The 24947-nt window shown below is 46.3% G+C and overlaps 6 protein-coding genes and 1 non-coding gene across 7 annotated transcripts in view; 4 read left to right on the top strand and 3 right to left on the bottom strand.

Annotated features, from left to right (window-relative positions):
* PADG_12105 (uncharacterized protein) overlaps positions 1–1615 on the bottom strand; it is a gene marked incomplete at both ends in the record, with an annotated part of 2283 nt that extends 668 nt beyond the window's left edge. Inside the window, 4 exons of the mRNA XM_010763661.1 lie at positions 56–157; positions 239–1010; positions 1078–1157; positions 1282–1615. Coding sequence (XP_010761963.1) covers positions 56–157; positions 239–1010; positions 1078–1157; positions 1282–1615 — 1288 coding nt within the window. The remainder of the gene's footprint in view (positions 1–55; positions 158–238; positions 1011–1077; positions 1158–1281) is intronic.
* Positions 1616–2780: 1165 nt separating this feature from the next.
* PADG_06417 (uncharacterized protein) lies at positions 2781–4728 on the bottom strand (the record flags this gene model as incomplete). The annotated part of the gene is made up of 7 exons (XM_010763573.1): positions 2781–3205; positions 3285–3645; positions 3716–3950; positions 4002–4124; positions 4189–4296; positions 4410–4559; positions 4625–4728. 7 exons carry the CDS (start codon positions 4726–4728, stop codon positions 2781–2783), a joined length of 1506 nt encoding a protein of 501 aa, XP_010761875.1.
* A 4719-nt stretch (positions 4729–9447) lies between these two features.
* On the bottom strand, positions 9448–9519 carry PADG_12104. Its single transcript has one exon. It is a non-coding gene; the product is annotated as a tRNA-Glu (tRNA).
* A 2940-nt stretch (positions 9520–12459) lies between these two features.
* Positions 12460–12857, top strand: PADG_06414 (uncharacterized protein; the record flags this gene model as incomplete). Its single annotated transcript, XM_010763432.1, has 2 exons — positions 12460–12650; positions 12779–12857. 2 exons carry the CDS (start codon positions 12460–12462, stop codon positions 12855–12857), a joined length of 270 nt encoding a protein of 89 aa, XP_010761734.1.
* Positions 12858–13615: 758 nt separating this feature from the next.
* PADG_06413 (uncharacterized protein) lies at positions 13616–15691 on the top strand (the record flags this gene model as incomplete). The annotated part of the gene is made up of 1 exon (XM_010763431.1): positions 13616–15691. One exon carries the CDS (start codon positions 13616–13618, stop codon positions 15689–15691), a length of 2076 nt encoding a protein of 691 aa, XP_010761733.1.
* A 2231-nt stretch (positions 15692–17922) lies between these two features.
* PADG_06412 (uncharacterized protein) lies at positions 17923–18539 on the top strand (the record flags this gene model as incomplete). The annotated part of the gene is made up of 2 exons (XM_010763430.1): positions 17923–18030; positions 18201–18539. 2 exons carry the CDS (start codon positions 17923–17925, stop codon positions 18537–18539), a joined length of 447 nt encoding a protein of 148 aa, XP_010761732.1.
* Positions 18540–21835: 3296 nt separating this feature from the next.
* Positions 21836–23301, top strand: PADG_06409 (uncharacterized protein; the record flags this gene model as incomplete). The annotated part of the gene is made up of 3 exons (XM_010763429.1): positions 21836–21860; positions 21916–22787; positions 22810–23301. 3 exons carry the CDS (start codon positions 21836–21838, stop codon positions 23299–23301), a joined length of 1389 nt encoding a protein of 462 aa, XP_010761731.1.
* Between the last annotated feature and the right edge of the window lie 1646 nt (positions 23302–24947).

The following is a 24947-nucleotide window of genomic DNA, read 5'->3' as shown; positions in this document are numbered from 1 at the left end:
TCCCGGTCTAGGTCGATTGATTTTTGATAGTCTTTCGCTGCCTCCGGGAGCTCACCAAGGATGAAGTGCAGCTGGGCGCGATGGTAGTAGATGTCCGGGTCGTCTTTGTTCTGGGCTACGGCGAGGTCGAAATCATCTGCGGCAGCTTCTCGGTTGCCTACGTACAGAAGGTTAAGTTGTGTTCAAATGTAAAAGGCAAACAGAATAAAAATAGGTGGATAAAATCGCAGCAACTTACCAAGCTCAAGATGTAGGCTCGCCCGTTTGATGTAACTCTGAACTAACGATGGACTAAGTTCGACACTCTTGTTCAAATCTTGTAGGGCTGCTTGCGCATCGCCAGCCAAGTACGTGAATGTAGCACGCATGTTCAGCGCAAGGGCTTCAAACTCGCCTAGGTCTCCTAACTCAAGTGCTTTCTCAAAAGCTCTCGCAGCCTCTTCATAACCATCACTTGTTGGCTTGGACATGGCAAGCAGGCCCTTACGGAGCTGTCCTTTACTGCTCTCCTCGTCCAATTCGACATCCTCACCCAGACCGTCTGGTAGGGGCCTTAGGCGGAAGCTCTGAAGGTAATTGGACACGAATGTAGCGCTGGGGAGTTTCTTCCCCTTCGCTTCCAGGATGGCATGCCCCTTTTGTTCCGCAACTTTCTTCAACAGCCTCTCCACAGCCTGCTTGCTAGATTCCTTAGCGAATCCATCGATAATGCAGCTGGCGGTGTAATCCAGCAGAGCTTCACTGAACTTCCCTAGCTTCTCGTATGCGTTTGCTCGTCGGTTCATAGCTTTTACATATTCATCATCCATAGAGAGAGCGGCAGAAGTGTCCTCCACCACCTTGTCCCATTCACTGAGCGCATTATAACAGGCAGCACGGTTCGAGTAGTATACGGGATCAGGTTTGCAAAGGATAGCTTTCCCGTAGAGTTCAATCGCTCGGTTGTAATCAAGAGATCCAAAGGCTCTGTTTCCGGCGGCTTTCAGCTTTGCAGCGTATGAGGCACGGACCTGAAAGAAGTTCGTATTAGCAAATCGAAACGACCTGTTCTTGGGTGTTTGAAGGCCCGCATTATACCTCAGCTGACAGACTATCAATGGTAGATTCATCGAATTCCGGTATTTCCAGCGCTTCCTCTGGCTTCTTCTGGGTAGCGTCTGTAAGAAATATTTCTATGAGCATTGCACTGTGCTAGAGGGCTTCCCTCAGCGGGGGCTTCTTCTTCTTCTTCTTCTTCTTCTTCTTTTTTTGTGTTTTATTAGGACAACGGGTATAGCTTACTAGACGGAGGGGTAACCTCAGCCTTTTTCTCCTCTTCCGCCTTCTTTTTCTCACGCCGCCTCTCCTTTTTGCTCTTCTTCTTCTCCGTGGGCTGCGTCGAACCGGTAGATCGGCCGGAGTCTGATGTTAAATAATAGACTACGCCAGCGCTCGTGACGACTACGGAAACCCCCGCAATGGTGTACAAGAGCGCTTTATTCTCGGAAGCCCACGTGGAAATGCGGTCCCAAACCGTGGGCGACGACTCCGCGGGAAGGGAAGATCTGTTCAATGCGGCAGCGGCAGCGTTCGCCGGGATGACATGGGCTGGTGGCACGACCTTGTTTGTCGACATTATCGGATCTTATATTTTTTGGCCCGGGGGGGGGGGGGGGGGGAAGGGAGATGAAATTGAAAGTTACAGCACTGGAGAAGGGGTATATTTATGGCAATTGGAATAATCGTTATGAAACAAGATAAATAACAAATTAAAAATGAGTAAAATAGACTTGGGAGAAGCTAGGACAACAGGTATTGATATCCGACAGATGCAGCAAATCAGGAATATCAAACCTAGAATGGAAACACTGCCACAAGAGGAAGAGCAGAGTGTCAGGGAGAAAAAAGAGGTAAAGCGATGACAGAGGTAGGAGGGATATCCAGACTGTGGGGAGGAGGGTGATGATTCCAGAGTCTGGGGGGGGGGGGGGGGGGTGTCTATTCAGCATCTGTTCGATGTTGGTTTGGGAGAATTTGAAGCCCTTTTTTTTTTCCCTCTGCTGTTGCACCACACATTTTAGGTTCTAGTCCTGATTGGGTTAAGGACAAGCAGCAGAATTAGAAGCACCACTCTCATCACGTGGTTCTATCTTCAGAGCGCAAGAAGAAACATACACGAAATGAGAAGAATACTTGAAGTTAATACTTAAAAGAAGAATAAAGTAGGAGGAAGAGAGGGAGGCTGTGGGCGACAGCCAGAGTATACTTCTGATATCTGTAGGATCAGCAACATACAATGGTATATATATATATGTAATATACTCCAGGGGTGTGGAACCCGTCTATCTCTCTCTCAGAAGCTCTCCCATTTTCCCCGATGTCCTTGGCGAGCACAGTCCATACCTCCGTCAGTCTCCACTCCGGGTGATCTTCACTTGGCAAGAGTTCCACAGCTGTGGGATGTGAGGTTCTCGCCATGTTCCTATATGGATGATATGGATGATGGATGGATGACGGATGGATGACGGATTGGATTGAAACAAAACGATCTGGGTAGTTACAAAGAAGTAACATTGACCCCCCCCCCCCCCCAAAAAAAAAAAGAAAAAGAAAAAGAAAAAGAAAAAAGAAAAAAAAAAAGAAACCGGGGACTTTTATCTATACTCAGATCTTGCTTAAACGTTATCTACATGTTACGCAACATATTCAAGAAGCATCAAATACCAACCATATCAAACTTTAACGATGAAATTTCTAGGCAGAAAATTAAGAGAGCAGAGAGAAGGAAAGGGATGAAAAGCTCACGCCCATTTACCCAGCAATCCCATCAAAACCATACCTGCAATCAACCCAAGGAACCCAACAGCCGACTTAACGAACCCTGAATTTCGCAAATCACCATACAACCAGTCGTGACTCCACATATCAATCAGAGCCACCCACGCCAAAATACCGGCCGACAACGCATCCAGTGTTCCAATGGCGATGATGGTGGACCGGTCGTTGCCGTTGAATCTATGCAGCACGCCTAAGCCAATGGCCATGCCCACCGGTGTGATGAGCGAAAACATCAGCGCCATGGTAAGCTTGGATGCGGTCACGGTTGTTTTCAGGTTGGCGATTCGTGCACCCAAGGCCAGGCCCTCGAACATTTGGTGGAAGATAATAACGATGAAGAGGCTGATGTACCCGGAATCACCGGCGAGGACAAGGGTGAGGCCGATTACTGGAAGATTTTCATGAGTCGTCTGGATTGGGAGATTGGGGGATGTAAGGGTGTACAAGAGCGGTCAATATTTACTTACTGATAGAGTGGAAGATGATTCCGGCCTCCATTACCATCACGCTTAGTTTGTCATCTGGTTGAACAAGGGTATGCTGGTGGCCAAGGTTCGTCAACGTGGTCGAGGATGGTTCGTTGTCGCTACCATTGGGGGATTTTGCTTGCGGTATCTTCGATTGAACTTCGCTATTTGGCTCCAACTCTGCATCACCATGGACATGCGGCTTGGAGTCTGGTATCCTGGCAAGAATTATTCGGTTTCCAATGTACTCGACCAGAAACGACAAGAAGATACCAGCCATCACGATTGCAGCTGTGGTTGCTTCGTAGTTCAAGCCCCTCAAGCATCGATTTTGGAATAAGAGTTGTGCATGGGTAAGCAACTGGAGGGTTTTGTTGTGAGCGTGTAATCCTATCAATATAGAAGAATAACATCTCGACATAGAAACATACATGAACAAACGCAGTGGCCACCATGATGCCAGTGCCAAACTGCTTAATGATCGTGAAAACCACTCCATTCAAACTCGAATTGAAAAATCGAGCCCATAGAATCGGGCCAAAGACGGCTATGCCGCTGGTAGCTAGGATAGCGAATAGAGATCCAATTCGAAGAGGTACATTATAGTTCCGATCTCTTCGTTCACAAGATACTGGGGCTGAGTTATCGGCGTCACCGCTGCAATGCCTAAAATACGTCAATGAATGAATCTGAGTTGTCTGAGTTCATAGCACATACTCTACACCGCCATGGAAATGGCACGATGGCATCTTGCCCTGACCATGTCCATGCTGGCCCGCGCCCGATGTTTGAGAAGGCATAAGTACTTTAACCTCATGGCCGCTTTCACCTACGCAGAATCTGCAATGGGACTTAGTACTGTACATGCAAACATTGGATCTGGGGGTCATATAGAACTACGAACCTATCAGTTCCATGCATATGGCAATTTGTAAATTGTGCAGGTACTGGCGTAGTAGGCGTTCCGAGAGCTGAGACCTCAACCTCATCCCCATTACCCTGAACACAAAATCTGGCAGAAAAAAATCAGCTATTGATTCTCACAATCCTTCCTTCCGCTTTCCATTATGTTATTTCGACATTTGTTATGGGGCGTCTAAACTCGGGGAGACAAGAAAAACCTACGTCTGTGGTCCATGCGTATGGCAACTAGTAATTGCCGTTGTTTGAGGAGGCCCGGTGGTGGTGGTTATGTTGGACTGGCTTGTTTGTGGAGTCATAGAGGTCATTGATGTAGAGACGGGGACCTCCGTCCCATCCTGTCCAACGCAAAACCTAAGCGCGGAATTTGGCATTAGAGATATGTAAGGGCAGCTGAATTGAGAAAGGGGTCAGCGCACAATGTGCTCCCATGGTTATGGCAGTCCGAGAGAGATTGCGAAGAAGCCAGCAAACTGCTTGACAACAATAGACTGACGCCTAGGGCTACACCGGCGGAGACCATCTTGCTCCCCCACAGCACTCGAAGGTGAAATAATGTGGTATTTTGGGGGCGAAGTTGCCTTGGAATTCAGGTCGTTAAAAATCCCAATTCTTGAATACGAACCACGCAGTCGATTCGCTTCAGAAATATATATTGTTCTTGGAAAAAGAAGCCTAAAATGAAAGATTTGTATAGAATTGTTATAGAGAAATAAAATAAAAGCACAACTCTTATAGGGAAAAAAAAAAAAAAAAATTAAATATCGGAATGACCAAGGTAGGTAACAAGGGAGCAACAAACACCTTCTTGTACAGGAGGGGTTTATCAAAAAAAGGAACACTTGAACCCGCAGGGGACGCAAAGGACATTTATATCTGTCATCGCCAGCCCTAAGGATGAAAAGAACAGTTCCTAATTGTATCTCCTAGGGAATCCCTAGAACATAATCTAACCTGGAAGCAGAGAACCAACACCCCACGAGGACCTTGGAGGCACAGCAGCAAATTTTGCTGGGTTCTTGGCCGGGCATCAGAGGAGATTGCGGCTCGAGCGGGGCGTAGGAGAATTTGCTCAACAAGTGGCTGTGTGGCCCGCAAGGTTAACGGCCAACGCCAGAGAGGGATTCCAATTTGAATGTTGTGTATGTCAGTATATACTTGCGGTCGAGGCGGATAGGGCCCCAATGGGGAATCCCGAATCGCCCTCCACTAAGCAGACAAAGATTTTCAACACTGATGATGGCGGCTATAGGCAAGACTTGGAGGGGCCTCATGTTGGCACAGCTTCCTGCTCAATGTCCCCCATCCTCTGCGTGGCATGTACGGTACGTACTGCACATAACCCACATCCATGGATTCACCCTCTGTTGTTATCGTAGCAAAATTTTTAAAGAGGAAACCTAACCTCTCACTAGAGTTTGGGAGAGACCATAACGTTAACTACAAGTTATGTTTGTGCTGACTCAAACCTTGGGGCGTCATAACACGGAAAAGAGTTAACGATGGTGTGAGCACAAGAGTCATGAGGTCGAATGAGCTTAATAACTGCCAGCCGAAGATCTGAACTATATATAGGGTGGCACGTGATTAGGTAACTGGCTGCTGTTGTGCCTGCCTGTGGGTGTAACTCTGGCATTGATCTATCTCATCTTCATCAGTTTGCTCAAAAGCTTGGGTTTGTTTACGTTCAATGTTGTCAACACGGCTCCCTTCACAACAACGGAAGAAATCGCTGGTGCCAACCCAATAACTAATATCCATATATTATTCTGGCCTCCCCTCTCGCGCGACAAAAGGCGGGGAGTAATTACAATCAAGGCCATAACTATGCATATGGCTGTAGAACAGATCGATCAAGTGTTCACTTCTTCCAGATCAAGCCAGAGCTGTGTATCAGCTTGTTTCACTAAATATAGAAAGGCAGCTGGGAATGAAAATCGGGTGTCTCAGCGCATATTTATTTGTCAGGATCTAGTCGAAAATAAACGCGGAAAAGCCATGAGAGATACTCTAGGTATGACATGGTGGTGTTTAGCGTTTAGTTAGTTACGGGAGAGCTTCCGTTATCTGAGATAGGTAGGCTTACTATTATTGTGCTCACCGGGTGGAATAACGCAGTATCACCAGATACATCTCTTATATATAGTTCAAAGTGTTCAATTTTAACTGTAGTTATCCATAGCAACAAACCATGTTTATTAAAAATTAGACTATTAGGATTAGAACTTCTTATTCTGGTATGTTCAATGGTGACCCCAGTTGCTGCAAACTCTGTGAAGCTTGTAATTGCGTGATGGGAGCTTCAAGTTTTTTTCAATTAACAATCATGCTTTCATTTAGCAGGGTAACTAGTTTGTGTATGGGGGGGGGGAGGAGTAAGTCTTTGAGCTTCTTCTCATGTAAGACCTTTTCTATGTTGAACTAATTTCTGAATCTTGTATGTTTTACTTCTTCTCATTGAAAGTAGTTGTTATATTCTGACATTACTTCTTTGTATCTGAAGTAATTACCATTTCATACTTATGAATTTTAAAAATTTGATTAAATCTTATTTTAAATGCTTCAGATGAGTTCAACAATCTTGATCAAATAGTTGTATAACTTTTCTTGCTGTCTTTGCAATTGATAAGTAATCATAGATAACTTAAGATGACTGCGAGTTGCTGAATTAACCTCTTAGAGAGATGGATGTATGAAGCTGAATCTGGTTCCGAAGTTCTGTACAACGCTTGATTAGAATGAAACCCAAGGGCTTGCCAACCCAGGACCTGGTGGAGGAAGATGGGATCTCGTACGGCAAGGAGATGATTTTTCCATATCTCATTGGAAATAAAGTCTTAGGGGCAATCCCCCTTTGGCCAGGCCTGCACCCGTTGAATAAGGATTTCCTCTTCAGCTTCAGTCAACTGGTGTGAATTTGCGGGTAAGATCGTACGTCCAGGATGTCCATTCAACCTGTATAGAGGCAAGAGCAGAGAGTATGGAATTGTTATCACAGCCTTGCTGCTTCGCGGATAGAAGTAATATGTTTTTTTTTCTTTTATTTGTTTCAAGGTAGTAATTGCAATTTCCATTCCCCTCTAATTTTGGAGAGATTTTATTTTTATTTCCATCGAGAGTTGGTAGCACTCCGACGTGTCAAGTGGATAGATAGATTGGTTGCATGTTTCGTAGTTAGTTACCTACATTTGCCCATGGTAACTAGTTAATGTAGTTAAGCCACCCCCCCCTCTCCAAGCTCGACAAATTTTTTTAAATTAAGCAACGACCACTAGGGTTCATATGTAGAAATTATACAGGATATATATGCTCTTGGGCCTGTGAGCAGCCAGGAGCTCTCTATGTCCTGTACTACCATATTTCCTACAGTGTGCTGGTGCTCGCTTTCGAGTCCCTCAGGGGATTTGAATCCTTCAACCGACCCCTCAACAAGCCGATTGGTAGTTATCTGTTAGGACATTTAATCTTGCTGCTCTGCCGTTCCAACTGAGTCACATTGCCAGGGTCCAGGTTTTGCCGGGATCCGTGAGCTGACCCTGGGGCGGGGGGGGGGGGGGGGGAATAAGGAGTATGGAGTTGAGTATGTAGTCGAGTGAGAACCTCATCTGGACTGAATTGCAATAGGCCCCTCTGACTTTGAATCAGTTTCTTATAGAAGTAGGTTATGCCTGGCTGCTGCGAGCTGACTAAGAATTCCTCCTTGTCAATATGATTGATCCCTAATCTCATGCTTTGCTTCAGCTCTTGCCATGCATTCTCTTTATGATGAAAAGCAGCTCACATCTAGTGGCTACAGCAGATGAGAAAAATGAGGAGGCATGTGTAAGGCTATTATATTGTGATCCAGGCAGAATTTGTCAAATTCAGCTGTAGTGTGAATGCCACGTCCATCCATAATCAGCAGCAGTCAATATCTGCCAATTGTACGAGCCTCAGTATATCTGTTGAATACCTCGCAGCCATGTCAAGCCAAGCTCATCCGTAGTCCAGCCCTTGTCGCTAAACAGCAATTACCCACTCAGCCAGCTGCTGCTGCTCATCCCATGAGCTTTGATGAGGCTTTGTCCCTTCAGGATAATCATGGAGAGGCAGAGCAGCCCCATCCCGCAGCATTGACTTCCTCAATCACAGTTGCACATTCTCTATTCCCTGGCTGTACAAGAGCTGGGTTGCTCTCTCTCTCAGTTCTGGTCACTACTAGAGCTGCTGAGACGACTCCCATTAGAAAGCCAACCTCATCAAAGTTGTACATATCCTCCGGCCACAATGCCCATGCTTCTTTATAGCATTGACCACCAATCTAAACCACTCACGCAAGAGCTTTGAATCCTCGCATAAATCTCACTGATAGTCGTGTTTGCGTGAGAATCTAGTCTCTAGTTCAGAGTGCCGTTTTATATATCTGTTGATCAGTTGATTCATATACGGGATCCGGGCTCTGCAAGTAGTAGATTGGCCATCTCTCGTACAATCGCGGTTCAGGGAGGTTGTCCTCTCTCATTCTTGGATATCATACATTGAACTAGAGATTCTTCTTTCTGTAGAGGTAAAAATTTTTGACGCTTTGGTTGAGAATTGCGCATCACATTCGACCGCATGACTAGAGCGAGACGTAGGAGTAGTTACCGTACGTCTTAGCAGCAGCTCGAATAGATAGAATTTGCTTGGTGTTTCAGGCTCTAGCAAATAAAAGAAATCCCCTCTTGGTTAGAAACTTCTTTGCTAGAGCATATTTATTCAATAATATATTCTGGATATAGAGAATGTTGATCTGGTGGATTACGTAACAAAACTGTGGCTTTAGTTATCCAGTATCTAAAACTGGAAGAATTCCGCCTCCGGGGCTTGCAAAATGGATTCCAAATAATCCACTCATTATTTATTCTCTCACAACAATTGATGTCAACCATGTTTAAAACACACAACGTCCGAAACGACATGTCCAACAATCCACGGTACTAAAATATCTGGAATGAGGAAATACTGTGTCTCCTACGGAGTACAGCGACTCCAATCCATTATTAAGGGGGCGCTGCCTGTTCCAACCGATCGCATTGGTCTGAACCGTAATAATATGGACCGTCAAAGGCGGCGGGGCTTCGTAACATAAGATTAGCCAAAGAAAAAAGTAGAATATGGTGACGGGATGGGAGCTGGAGAAAGAGAAGAGAAGCCATGCTAATAGCACCCATTCAAGAGGAATCCTATCAGATGGGTTGTTGGGACAAAAAATTAAGTAGTTCTCCCATAGGGGGAATCGAACCCCCGGCTAGCGTGTGAGAGACGCTGATGTTAGCCACTACACCATATGGGATGTGATTAATGATTCATTCTGGACGCAGCCATACATCAGGGCAGTGACAATGGACTGACACCGATTGAACAATGTTTACTTTTGCCCTTCACTCATCTTCTTGATGCTTCTTCCCTGCGGCTTTTCCATGTTTCGGCTGCGTTAGCTGTCCTCCATCTCAAAAGTGCCAAGCTGACTATCTATCGTGATGAAGAGTGTTGCGCTGTTTGGCTCTCCTTCCATCCGTTGGTACACACTGGTATGTAGCTATGGCACCCACCGTTAGGTGGAACCCCATGTCGTATCGAGTTCAACGATGTCAGCCTGGGTTATTCAGATGCGCTCAACCTGTGAAGAAGTGCTTCGTCCGGAGTCTTCGACATGGTTAGCCACCAAGTTTCTTTGCTATCCAGTCCATGTATAACTAGATAACTAACTAGTTATACATAGCTGCGTGTGTCAGAGCAAAGGGAAAACGTCTTGAAAATTCATCCGTAGCTCATCTCTCTATGTTTCACCCACAACGCAATGAGATATTCATACTATATATTAAACATTAAATTACATATAGTATAGACCATATAAATATACATGATTAATTCATAGAATTGTTACTTGGCTTAATAATCCGCCCGAAACAGGAAACTCGCGATTTTCAAACATTTCAATTAGGCGCAGGCATGGAAGAGCGTGAAGGGGAAATACGAATTAACTCCGCAAGAGATAGCTGCATGCAGGTCTGATTAGTTACCGCTCTGGACAGGCTGTGACTATAGGGGCTGATGGGTGTTTTGATATCGCCATCGTCTTCGTAGGCTCTTTGGCGCCTGTGCCCGTTCCTGCTTCGCTAATCTCGTAGAGCTGCACGCGATTCCTTCTCTTGTTGCTGTTGGATCTTCTGTTGCTCCCTCTGTTCGTTCTCTGTAAGCTGTTTAGCCGCTGCAGCTGTTTTCGCCTTCTCCTGGTGTCGTGGCAGCTTCTACAGAGTCCGCCTCATGTTGCACTTTCTGTTCAGCGAGTTCTAACTGCTTCTCCCCCTGAGAATAGCATGTTGAAGCTTGGATTCCTCTTTGTATGAGCATAGCCATTTCGATTTTTGCAGCTTTATCTGTGTCAGCTTGCTCTTACGGCCTCCCCCATAGTAGGTGAGAAGAACTGCGCCAGCAGAGGATTTTGATGGATCAAGTAATTCTATACAATTACTGCGTTTCCTTCGCCTCTTTTCAATTTTTTTTAGAGCTGTGTAGAGATTGTTAATCTCTATTAAGAGAATCCCTTGATTCAGAGCAAAATTCTCCCTGTTACGAAGAATTTTGTAAATACAACTAAAAGCTGATGGTGGCGCTGGTTTACCCGCTTTATGTTGCCTTGTAGAGCTTGTATTGACGTAGTAGTGCGCTGCTGGACCACCTCAGGGGGGTTCAATGTGGTTGAATCGCTTTAAGAACAACGGTTGTTTTAATGGATATATGCCAGTGGCAGCGAATGCGGATCTAACATTTTCTGGTGCAGTAGAGGCCTCCCATGAGGAGCGGAAAAACTGTCAGAAACCTCGTTTTCTAGAGCGCATACAGCTGTAGCCAGCCTGTGTATGAGAATCTAGCTGCTCTGAATAGGCCTTTGCCAACGGTCCAAATATTCCAACACTTAGGGCTGTAGATGCTTTAGATGGTGAGTAGAGAGGGGAGAAAGGACTGCAAGCAATATTTGATTCTAGTCGGTGTAGTTGATGAAGGCCATATTATATGACATGAATGGCTGTCTATTTAATATCAGCAGTCGGCTCAGCACCGCCCAGCCTTCTTCGTTTGTATGGACGTCAAACACCTCTCTAAGCCAAACTTGGCTGTATTCATCATTGCTACATCCATTCTCTGAAGCAGTGAAAAAGGCCTGATCTCTTTTAGGGTCAAAACCGGGCCAGCCAGATATCTTGCATGTCCCTGGAATTCCCACGGGATATGAGAGCCGGCGGAATAACAGTGCCGTCAGCGCAAATGCCAGCTAAGAGAAAGATGGACTCCCTGCTACCGCCCTGCACCGTACCAAATGTATGTTTTCGTTAGAGGGCTTCTGTGGAGATGGTTCGCTTGAGAGGACGTAGCTAGGCCAAGAAGGTGGCCTTTTTTGTCAAAATTATAGTGTTCTCCGACAGAATATTACACGGTGTGATATTCTCCTGCAGCTATCGATGGATATCAGTCAAAACCTCATGGAATTGAACACGACAAAAAGAAATAAATAAATAAGTAAATAAACAAACTAATAAATAAAATAACGATGGTAAAGAAGTGGTCAAAATGGTGGCTGTTATTCGCCTGCATCCTCAAGCACGGAAGATAAAGTTATGCTTTTTAGCTTGTTCTTTATGGCATGGCGTTCACAGAAGTAAGATACCTGTGATTTCTACTGTCATTTTAGCGATCTCAAGCATGAAATTTCGTCGGATTTGAGGCATCACAGCGAAGAAGCCACAGCCGGCCAACCGGTTGATATGCAATAGAAGGCGTCGTTCTCCAGGAGTTAGGGGTGGGATTCTGACAGCAAGTTGATGTTGCCTCTGATCTGGAGGCCTGTTGACCTTTGAACCACCACCTCAACATAACTAAAATCCCAACTATATCATCTCTTCACTGATGGGTAGTTAGTCAGTGAGTGGGGTTGATTAAAATGCAAAAGCATGCGTTTGTTGGGTGATGAATCACTTTAAGCATGTTGGCTTGAGGCTGACTACATAGTTAACTATATAACCAGCACCTGATGCCGCTTCGCAAAGGGTGAATCCTACTTCTCTGCGACCAACCAAAGGTTGATGCATGCATTTTTCATATTAAACTAACTAACTAGTTAACTAGTTAAGCAACAGGCCCGTTTAGTCAGACGAATGTTAAGTCCAACACATGGAAATGCCATATTGACTTGGGGTCAAGTGATTCATGAGAGCAGGACATATCGAGCTGCATGGATGGGCTCGGGTTTTATTGGTTGACTCCAATGGGCTTCTCCGACGGGTGGACGATAACTGGTCATGATTCAAATGATCTTCTGCTGGGCAACGCAAGTATCTATGTTGGTCGCATCATGGGCATCAAGCGTTCGTTAGTGGATGCCTCTTACCATAATATCAGAGTTGGGATCGCGGTGTTTTCGTCGTAATTCATCTCTTTACGAATTCATCGCCAAAGTTTCAGTGAAGACATTCAAGTAAATAAGTGGATACGCGTCTTCTATGGTCCAATCCTTCTGCTGCACAATTACTTATATACTAACAAATGCACAGTGAAGCTCAGAATTCCACACAAAGCAGACAAGGGACCGAGTCGTCCGATATTTCGTTAGCAGCTACTCCGCGTATCTAGCGGATGCCCATATACCGGCATATGCCAGCCGGATGGCGACACCGGCGCGGCGAGCAAGAGCCAATGTGACGCTTTGATATCAATCGAGATGAGATATGGATAACTAAGGTGAACATGGGTCTCAGCGGGTTTTACCGGGCAGAACAGATAACTAGGTATAGCACTCACATCCAAATTTTCAGAGGTCAAACCCCCATAACTGTGGCTTTCGAATAGGACCTTGTGAGTGAATTCTCCGTATTTCCCCGCCCTTGTTCTCGTAGCTCACGACTCACGAGCAGTGGGACTGTTCTGACTCCTGACTGGCTTCAGACCGTCGGTCTCAGGTGGGCTGGCAACCGTCGACTTAAATTAGGTCGCAAGCTAAACACCCACCGCCTCGCGTCGTTGGCTAGTTACTCCCAGCCAGCCATCGTTCTCCGGGTTGAGAATCCCACTTGCATGCTTTTTCGCCGGAGTGGCTGTCATAGCCTCCTCTGCTGAAGTCTCATAACTGATTTCAAACTGTGAAGAATTTCTTGTCTGTTGATGACATCTGGAATTTCAACACTTGATCGCTTCATGTGGATTCCTCTTGGAAACTGGGAAGAGTTGCTCGTTTGACAGCTTGATTTATTTTCCAATCATCCACCAAGCTCAGGTTGTCTTGAGCGGGATATATAGCGATGATAGTGGAGGTAACTCCTGGGTCCTTTGGAGACCGGTAAGAACAGTAACCGATCCGAATCCCCTTCGAACCATTCAACCCTCCCAACACAATGGAGTTAAACAAGAGACGGGTTCCCTTGGATAAGCGGAAACGAACGGAGATCAGCTGTGACAAGTGTAAATCAAGGAAGCAAAAATGCAACAGAGTTTTGGGTGAACCGCAGTGTCGTTATTGTCAAACACATGGAATCTTGTGCAGCACCACAAAGCCTCGCAAGCAACGACTATACGGCAGCGATGAGACCCTCCGAAACAGACTCACTCTTCTGGAATCTCTAGTCAAGGGCCTTGTCCCAGATGCCAATTTGTCCAGCAACGATGAAATGGTGAAGTTGGGCAAATCGCTAGGGATACCGCTCCCTATTGGTGAGACCGCTCCTGACGCGGAAACAAAGCATGCGACTTCCGTTGCACAAGAGGACGAATATTCCCTTTCCTTGTTTCCGGATCAACAGGGCCAAATTCAATACATTGGCCCGTCGAGCTCTTTTGAATTCCATCGCAAGCTGCGCATGCTGTTAGGCAGCTATGTAAACTTCGAGTTTACCATGTTCGGCCGCAATGCGGCAGACCAGTCCACTATATCCGAGACGTCAGCCATCTGTCAAACGGGCAGTGGGAAAGATCGACGAGGAAATGGAGAATTGGGCAACGTACTAAACGATTGCAGCTCACTCTCAAACCTTGTAAGGAAGCATGATGGACCAGTTTTGGATGCGCTGGTAGACGCCTACTTTGATATCATCCACTCTGATTTCCCAGTGCTGCACGAAGCTTCATTTCGAGAGGCATATGAAATTTGGTCAGCAACAGGTTCCACCACAGATCCCGCTTGGCTTTGCGGCTTATTGTGTGCCCTCATTTTGTCTCGGCGTGTTGTTGCTATCGTAGTGCCGGGAGATGTAGAGATGAGGTGGTGGCGATATGTACAAGCACTGCTTCCTGCCGTGTTATTTACAACAAATCTTTCTACTATTCAGGCCCTCATGCTATCTGCTTTACATCTACACAATACAAATCATCGAGATGCCTGTTGGAACCTTACCGGAATAGCAGTTCGTGTCGCCTTTGCCGTTGGTCTTCATCGGGACGAGATTAAGCACCTGCAAGGCCCTCTTCGAAGGGAGCTTGGGAAGCAGCTTTGGTGGACTCTATATACCTTTGAGCAAATGCAAGTCTCGTCTTACGATCGGCCCAGCGCCATTGGGGATGTTGCCATATCTACGAGCCATCCCAATGAAAGAATTATAGGATTTGCCGGACACTATCCGCAAGACTTAATGAAATGGTCGCAACAGTTGGCCGTACTGTTAGCATCAACATGCAAGGCGTTGAACAGAGCAGGGACAGGAATCATGTCCGGTGAAGAAGCCTACAGCAAGCCCCTCTCCCCAGAAGCTGGCATTTTACGGGACCTTAGTCGGTGGAAAGAAAGACTGCCACAGCACTTGCGCCTCGAGGTTGCTGATTCGCTTGCACCATCCTATCAAAGACCGGTTCTTCTACTTCACGCGCAATTTAATTATATAGTTGTCCTGATCTCCAAACCCGCACTATGGCGTAGAGCGGTGCTCCTATCCAGAGATTATAAGGAAACATTTCCTCAGAATTTACACACAGTATCAGAAACATGCGTTGACTCCGCGCGAACCTTGGGCCGGCTGATGCGAAAGTTGGAAGCCTTCAGCCAGTTTAACGCCTTGACCTGGTGGGATATTTTCTATACGTTGATAAGTTCAATGGTCCTGGTTTTAGACATTCTCTACAGTGTCAAGAAACATGGATCTCGCTCTTCTCCCGATTCGCAAATTCTCCTTCGAGAATTGGCGGAACTTGTAACCAGACAACTCCAGAACCCAAGGATGCCTGGCACCATGCGGACGTGGGCTATAGTTGTGACCGACCTTAGCTCGATAACGGATAAGTTTGGATCTATAACTCAATCTTGTATTGGCTCGAGTGAGGGTTCTGGGAATTGGCATCAATCTGACGCAGGCAGTCCATACACATTTCCGAAAAACCCAATAGGAACTAGTCCAATTGAGCCCATCACTTCCGATGATTTCAACCTTACATTTTCCCCAGTTGCTTCCAGATTGAACAACAAGATGTGGTCAAGTGAATAAGCCCATGGTTTGATTTCAATCTTAAATCCCCGTGTCATAGTCTTGTCTTTCGATTGCTAATGTTCCGTCTTCCTTTGAGACATCGATAACATTACCCATTAGCATCCCAGTTATATAGCGGATGTCTGCAGCCGACCGTTAATCCAATGGCTAAAACTGGAAAAAGGAGTCGAAGAAATGGCCGGTAAGATGTCCCATGAAGGTTGGCATATATGTCCAAGGGTAAGTTGCAAATAGCCCAAATTTCTATTAATATATTAACCTCTGACTTGGCCTCTTCAAGGCTTATTATGTCACTGTTGACCGGTTCATTTTACTGGCGAACCTTGAACCCGGCTCCGGGAGTATTGGTAGGCTAATTCGTCACGAATTCTGCACGGCACACCAAGAAGAACACCGCCACCTTAAGAGATTGATGTACAAAAGAGCGTCTGCCACATTCGCCTTGTGTATGGAAGACAAATTCTGGGGCGCTGAGTGCGGAGCAGGGGCATGTTAAGGCGGTAATCAATACGCATGACGCAAGTGGGTCTGGAATTCCCGATTCCTGTCAGTTCGCCGGGAAATATCAGGCGATTAATTTTAACTTACACATGGGTGTGTGAACGTTGCTATAAGGCGCGGGATGAAACGTTCGACCCGCAATTATTTTCCGAATCGCTTTACGCAAGGCAATTTTAGGCTGCTTGCTGTTCATGATGTGGGATGAACATTGAATTTGTTATAATTTCCTGGGAAGGTCAGTCTGCTCGTTAAGCTGCACGTCACCGTCTAGCAAAGGGATTAAAATATTATTCGTGGGGCTTGGATCCTTTATTTTGACAACCATTTATTGCTGCCTTTCTTTTCAGCTTTTCTTTTTTTTTCTTTTAATGGTTTCCTTTTTGGTGGCAAAGCCGGAAATTCTTTTTAGATTCAAAACTAGCTACCGCAGCTCTCAATGTTTGCGGTGTCATTAATCGGGCCCTTCTCTCACTTTCCCTTGGAATAGCTTTGTTCATGTCTCCCTCACGTAGCGGTTGTCACATATACTTGAACCGCATGTTTCCGGATCCCAAGTCTAGAATCTTGTGGGATAAAGTAAATAATGGGTTGGGCATGCAGTGCAAATGATCAGACTTACACCAAGCGCGACACCGCGACTAGTTGACTACCTCTTTTTAGCCCGTGCTACTAAGCAGAGCATGATTTGTTTCTTCACAAGAATGAAATAGTTCACTCCCCGAACGCGCTTCCGGAAACATGCATCCGGCTAGCAGGGGAGCGCAATGCCAACGAAACAGTGCCTCTGTCCTGTAACGTTGACATATCTCACTCACTGACTTAATTTGCGAAGTTTTTGGTCTACCACAGCAGATTCGAGAAAAATGATATCTAGAGCTCGCTAGCGATTGAACCGCAATGATCTAGTCGAATACCGGGCTCGAGAGCAAAAGCTGCGACGGCCCTGGCTGGTGGAGCCCGAGGTTAGAGGAATAGGAACGGTGGAGCGCCTCAAGGTTCTAAATTGTTTATATGCTCCACCGCTGTGGAATGTTTTAATACTTTGTTTGAGGAGTCCAACATCCGATCATGGCTCCATATTCTGTTGCCATCATTGGCGCGGGCATTGGTGGCCATCGGTCTCCGAGAACAGAATGTGCCCTGAAAAATCTATGAAGCGGCCCCGCGATTCGATGCTGTTGGCGCAGGCATTGGGATGGGTCAGAACGCGTTGAAGGCGATGGAGCTCATGGACAGGGATTTTTGCACGGATGTATGATGGGATCAAGATCGGGAATGTATACCCGGAGAAGCTGCATGAGCAGTGTGAGATCTTTGAGTGCCAAGCAGGGATTTGGAGCTGTAAATGGTTGGTATAATGGACCAGTTTCACACCCAAATTTCGAAAGGACCAGTGCACATCAGAAAATTCTTCTAGAAGTGATGAAAGGGCACAGTGGAGTTTAATAAGCGAGTGACACGGGGCTGAATACATAGAAGGCAAACAAGAACATTTGACGTTTTCTGACGGCGAAACTATATCGGTGGATGCTGCCATTGGTTGTAATGGCATCAAGAGTATTACCAGGAGAGTGGTTTTGGAGGAAAGATACTCAGAGGAAGTCAATGCGAAATGCTGCAATACCTATGTGTACAGAAAAATCTGTCCCATGGGAGAGGAGAAACGGATGATCGGGTCTCTGGCTGAAAACGCAAAATGGTATATGCGCGAAGGGTGAGGATGCGTGATGTATCCTATCTCAAAGGGAGAGGAGGTCAACATCGCTGTTATCAAGGACGAGAATCCCTGGCTGGGAGAGCAGCATGACGGTGCAAGTTTCAAGAGAAGAAATGCTGTCCGATTTTCGATGGTTTCGATCAAAGACTCAAGACGCTGTTGGATATGAGTCCCCCTTCTTTCTCTTGGGGCAGCAGGTTGACATTTGCGAGGCCTCTCTCGTGCCCCAAGAAATGGAATCATTATCTAGAGGCTAATCGGTAATGCACAGAACACGAAACCTTAAAGATGGGCCCATACTCCATCATCCAAATCCCTCGATCTACTGCAACGGCCGTGTTTGTCTCCTCGGGGATTCAGCGCATGCCTCGAGTCCTGGTCAGGCAGCGGGCGCTGGACAAGGATGCGTTAATCTTATCCAGGCTCCTCGGTCTGGTAACGAGTCCGGACCAACTTAGCTGCCTTCCAAGTGTACAATTCCATCCGCCAGCCACGGGCCCAGGCTGTGGATACAGAAACTTACAAACTTCGCCAACAAAAGGGTGTCCGTTGATCTGGTTCTATGACTTGGGTGCCGATGTACAGGGGGCTGAGGATCGGTTTAAAGAGTTGACCACGAAGGATTAGGATTAATCTTTCTTATCCTACGGGAGGGAAATCGACAAAGCCAGTGAGAAATTGTCAAGAACAGTTGATGGTGGAAAGATTGAGCCACCCGCTAGATGCGGAGGTTGAGTTTCAGTCACTGTGGTTCGCTGTGGTTGGCTGTGGGGCTTAATCGGCTAGAATGGATATTGTTAACCTAGAGAGCTTTTTTCTTTCGTTCCGAACGATGAAGCAGAATTGAATGTCACCATCAAGCCCTATTTGCTTAACATTTGAATTGAATGCTCATGTGCTCCAAGAGGTGCTCCATGTTCTTCAGCAGGCTCTCCATGCTTCAAAGGGAAAAATTCCCAGCTAATCCCATGAGCTTGAAGGTTTACCCCAAACAATTCCGCTCTCCAGTTGCTTGCTTTGCTGTCACTCGACGACAACGACATGACTGAAGCTTACCTTCCTCTGTAACGACTGGGCCATCTTCCGAACACGATCGTAAAGATGACAAGGTGTACCGTGAGGCTTCGGTTCCACCTCTGCCCCAACGCCATGAAGATAGATTAAAACAGCCATCTCCGGATCGTAATAGCTTGCCAACGACAGCCTCTTGAACCGTCACGTTGTCTGGTCGTTGAAACACAGAATGGCTTCTTTGCCCTGGCACAGCCCCAACAAATGGAAGCCAGCATCCGCCGATGCGGGTAAATGTTAGCCATACAGCGTGTCCTGACGGGGCAGAAGCAGACGGAGAGTCTGAACACATCACACATAATAAACATCATAAACCTTCTAGAACAGCAGTTAATGACAGAAGCTGTCGTTGACGACTTTTGATCATTGCACCCGGCTCAGAGATTTGGTGTGTAGGAGAGGGTGGGTTCCAGCACGGGGAAGAGTAAAGACCGGAAATGCCGGATCTTCAGACTGGGTTGTTTGTTTGGACTGAATCAACTAAAGTGGTTGCCCCTGGACCTTGGAGGAAAGTTTGAGATTGGGAGATCTTGTTAGAGGCAATTTTAGCTAGTTAGTTTGGGGGAATAGGAAATGCTTTAGCAAGATCTGACCCTCGGTAGGGTTGTGTCAATCTGGCCAATAATAGTTAGTTAGTAACTAGTTATCAGTTATTGGCTTTTCCAAAGGATTGTTCCCACAGCTCCCTCTTACACCTGAATGGGCGTTGACTCTCCAACGCACAACGACAGCAGGATGCTGGGGCTCTAACGATTAATAACTGACTGATTCGCTTACGGGCTCCAGCCTTATCAGCTTGTAGAGGCTTTCGGTTTTTAGCATCACAAAACTGCGCTGGTTCTCTGGCTCCTCGTTCTTCCCTTGTAAACAACTGGGCAACATGGGAGCCCAGAGTAAACTGGGATGCAGCTCACGACAACGTCTGAGAGAACCGCAGCCCGTATGTTTCCGAGTTTGGGCTTGTCGATGGTTTATAGCATGGATAAATAGAAGGTCTAAGGCTGCTTCCAGTATTTTCTTGATATGGGGTGTGTTTTTGATTGAGAATAGCGGTTTGAATGAAGAAATGAAGAAACTAGGTGATGAATCTCATCCTTCAGTTCCTAAGGCATCATCACATCGCATGTCAGGTAGGTGTATTTCTGGCGTTATGTTTTGGTGTTAGAACAAGAATTATGCACTCCGATGATATCAGATGGGGAGCAGCAGTCCCAGTCAGGGCAACAAACGAAAGCCAGCAGGCAGGAAGGAAAGGAAGGAAGAGAAGGGGGGGGGGGGGGGGGTGGTATGAAAAGATGGTCTCTACGCTCCTTTTAGAGAGAAGTAAATGAAGGCGTTTAATGCATTGATTTGCACAGGGGTACGTCGTAGATCTGGTTGACTTTTGGATTGACATTTGGACTGCGATGAACTTCTGCAGATGAATAGTTTAGATGATCAATACGCCTGAAAACGGGAATATATGAATATTCCATAGAGCAAGGCGAATATCATTCGAATTTGCTCAACAGTTAACGAGCCTACAACATAGGCTACTTATGCCATAGATATATATAACATAGCTGCGACTCTCTTGAAATCGATAGGGCCGGATGCAGCGCGAAGATTTTTGGCTGTCAGAAAGGGGGCTTTCCCCGTCCCCTTCTTGATTGGCTGGCCGGGGTGGAGAGTTCAATCTCCACTGCCAAGAACCACTCATTAATTAGCACCGGCCACGGCCAAGATGCGACGGGACAAGGCCCTCAGCGGGGGTTCCCGTTATGCTTCCCAGGCAACTCCAGGCAACTCCGGGCGGGGCTGGGGTGTGGTAATAAGCCGCGGGGGGGGGGGGGGTGGTGTGGCATCAGCCGCGAGCGCCAGCCCAGTAAGCACAGCCCGTCGTCGCAAACAAGCCTGCGATGCGACCGGGAGGTACATATCCCATACCCTGCATTGCCACACAATCCCCCCGCAGGCAACAAGTTGCTGTAGGTCACTCCCTGAACACTACCTGGCCACTACCTGGACACTACCTGACCACTACCTGACCACTACCTGGCTACTACTACCTGGCCACTACCTGAACACTTCCTTGTCGCTTAAAGAGCAGGCCTGGCCCCCCCCCCCCGTGTCTCCTTGCCGCACCTTCATTCCTCTCCCCCCTTCTTCCGCTTCTTCTCTTCTTTCTCTTCTTTCTCTTCTTTCTCTTCTTCCTCTTCTTCCTCTTCTTCCTCTTCCAGCCGTTGGTTCATCTTCATCTTCTTCCTTGTTGCATGCTCTCTCTCCGTCCATCTGCCTTGAGCTTTTTACTACAGATACCGTCCAGCCCCTGGGGATATATAAACTTTTTGATCAACCTCCAGAACCGGAATCCAAGTCCACCACCTCATGCAACATCATCTGCCTCTGGGCTGCCAATCATGAGATGAGTGTGGCTGGCTTCTTCTCCTCCTCCGGCTTCAACTGCTCCTGAATATATATCCCTCTGCGGCCTGGCGGTTGCACACGTTCGTTCCAACTTCTTTTCAATTGTTCCCCTAACGTTTCGTCCGTTGCCTGTCTTGTTGTGCTCGTTTTTCTTGGACCCGCCGTTGACTGGCACCCAACCCAAAACATACTTCCAAATCCATCGATAAACACCAAAAAGCACCCACCTCTCTTATTTGTATTGCCAACCGCCCAAAGAATTCAGCTATACATTTTCTGCTGAGAGATTATCAATTTTAGCTGGCGCTGGATATTCATATTTACGTCGTTTGCTCTGGTTTTTTTTTTAATCTGGTTTTATAAACTGGCTTTATTGAACCTTTTCACCATTCTGTTTGTTTTTCCCGTCCAGCTATTGAGACATTTATTATCTATAAGCCGTCGCCATGGCAGGCCCTCATCCACAGCTCAGTAAGCATACTGCATTACTCTAATCCAAACCCCCATTTTGCGTTTATTTCCATAGACAATATGTATATTAACTCCTTGGCTACAGTCTACGGACGCTCCCTCAATAACTTCTTCCGTCGATGCGTCCTCCATTGCCCTTCAGAGCCCCCTCCCTGTCCCGAGTGTGGCAAAGGTGAAACCTGCTCTTTGATCTCCCAGTCCTGTAACGCCTGCCAGAGCACTGTCTGTATCTCCGTTGCCTCTGTGGGCGGCGGCAAGGGGATCGAAAAGCCCAGTTCAAAATCAGATACAGGCGCCATTGCTGGTGGGGTCCTTGGTGGTCTGGCGGTGGTCACCGTGGTGTTCCTGGCGTGGTTCTACATTCGGAAGAAACGGAGGAGTGCTGCGCAAAGCCAGCAGTGGGAGCCTGAGGGCTACGAGAAGCAGCCAGATGCATTTTTCATGAATAGCAGGGCTCGACAGTCTGCTGCGGGCTCCATTGCCTCCACCGTCCTCACCCGCGCATCCAATGTCATCCAGATCGCCTATATTCCAGGTGTCACCAACCGCTCTCCACCAGATACCCCGGGTGTTCTGGTTCCTCCTGTTCCTCCACTCCCCACTGCCGCTGGAAGCACCTGCAGCCAAGATCAGCACTTCTTCATCCCCGGGGATATCCGCGACTCGGTTTGGTCTGAGATGACAGAGGATGACTGCAAGAGCATCAGCCCTAGTCTCGCACGCAGCAGCGTTGCTACTACCATCTACCGCAACAATGCCATCGTCAGCCCCGTTCCCGCTCAGCAGGCTTTTCGTGCCAAAGCCGCTGTTGTCAGCGTCAAGCCTGGCACCAGCAGTCCCTCCGATACTTCTCGTTCTTCGACCCCTGCTGTCCCTCCCATTACTGCTTCCCAGATAGTCAAGGCCAAAGCCGTGGCAGCCAAAACAGTAAATAATATCAACAACATAGACAAGAAGGAAAACAAATACTCTGGTTCAATCGTTTGCCCGCTCTATGGTTGCACGCCCCATCAACCTCACGAAGTCGCATCGAAGCAAACCCAATACAATCTCCGAAGTCGATGGAACGTCCAACCCTAAGATCATCATCCCACAAGAAAATTACGAATTGGATGGCGAGTCGCAAGATGGACCAGGATCTGGAAAAGTCCTTGTCGCGTCCAGTAATAATAACAGTAAAAATCGCCAATCTGACGAATCTGTCGCCGTAACTGATATCGATGATTCTCCTGCCACCAAGCAAAGCCCGTTTGATGATCCCCAGCAGAGATCAAGCCCTCCATCCACCATTCCAGAGGAGGGGGAAAGCCTCACATCCGTCTCGAGCCACGACCACCAAGATTCATACCCTTTACATGAGCAAAGATCACAGCCAGATCCCAACTCGTCTCTCGAGAGGAGCATGAGCCCTTTTGATGACCGGAATGAAGTTAAGCCGTGAAATTTATTCAAGGCAACCCGCCGGAATATTTATGGGTTATCTTTTCTTCTTTTTGGATTTGTGAGGACTGTTTTTGCTTGAGAAGGAAACGAAAAAATGAAACATTATGAAAACTTCTAATGCAAAACTGCTCCTCGCATTATCCTGCGTTCCTGGAATTTTTATCATTTGGAAAGAATTACGGAACACCTTAACGATTGATGGGGAGTAATGATCCCAGAATCCTGGGTTGGGAATATATAAAATGGCGTATCAACATGGGAAATCAAAGGGGTTTGGGTTTTCTTGGATTCTCTTTATTTAAGTTCAGTGCATCTTATGTTCTTTATTTTCCTTCATATTCTTCTTTTGATATCTTTTCTTTAGTCCAACAAATCCCCAACTTCAATTTTTCAACATTCGGTGCACGCTCTACCTCGTTTTTTATATCTCTTTATCTTGCTTGTTTCACCCAGACGTTTTGGTTCCTCACTCAACCAACTTTTCCTTGGCCGTTTACTATATTGTTTTTTTTTGAAGACAAGGTGTCTTTTCTTTATCTGACGATGGATTTTACCCGCGTTTGGATTGAATATGTATATGTATATATATGTATATACCTATATATCTATCATGATACCAAACGTAGCGAGGGATGCGCTGAATGATCCCTTGATTGTATTACTCTCTGATTTTCTTACCCGCTCAAAGTATTTGTCTGATGTCTTGTCATAGCCACGAGAGAATATGATATTTTTTGGGCCAATTCGCCAGAATTTGCGCTATTAAAATGCCCGAGTAAATCTTGGGGTGCGAATAAAGAAGCGGGACACGTTTTATCGGCGAAATACTGGCCAGTCAACACTCAATTGGGACCACCTGTAAGCTAATATGATACACTTGATCTTGTTTCACTTCCAAATACCATTCCGTGGTTCCCCTGAGATGGCTTGGACCAACCGTGCTTTTATCGTTAGCATCTACGGTTTACCAGTGGAAAATGTGGTGAGAAGGTTGGAAATTTGCCCCGTGCATGCATGAATCTTCCTTCCTGCATAGAAATTTAGAAAGGTATAGATTGCATTGCAGCTTACTCTCCCTGCTAGGGATACCTACCGTTGAACTAGGTCATTGACAAGGTGAAAGATCTTGCTTGAATAAAGAGGTCAAGAGTACTGGAGGCGCCTTATGGGACCCTCATACTTCGTGGACGAGAACAACCGAAGATATGTAATTTCTGGTAATGTTGATTGAAAACTGCATACGCAAGTGGAATGATTAAGCGTTCGGCCCTTTCAATATGTGAGGACTCATACAGTGGGTTTCACGTCATTTCGGTCCCACCCTCCACCCGCAAAGGAATTTAATAATGGGAATGAGAAACGATTCTGTGGCGAAGTGGGTGGTATAATTGACAATTTCACCCCCCCCCCCCCCTCCACATTGAGACCTCTAAGTGGATTAGAAAGAGGCAAAATAGAGAGTGGGATACTAATATAGAGAGAGGTGAAAGAATAGAGATAGAACATCACAACTTTTACTAATTAATTAAAATATATTTTTCTTTTTAAATATTAAGTTAACAATAGTTTTTAATTAAGTGCGATTGTCCTCGAATTATCTAGAGAATAAATTTAAATTTAAATAAAATTATTATTTAAAAATAT

The sequence above is a fragment of the Paracoccidioides brasiliensis genome, assembly GCF_000150735.1.
Source record: "Paracoccidioides brasiliensis Pb18 unplaced genomic scaffold supercont2.8, whole genome shotgun sequence".
Lineage (NCBI taxonomy): Eukaryota > Fungi > Ascomycota > Eurotiomycetes > Onygenales > Ajellomycetaceae > Paracoccidioides > Paracoccidioides brasiliensis.
This window is presented reverse-complemented; position numbering and strand designations above follow the sequence as displayed.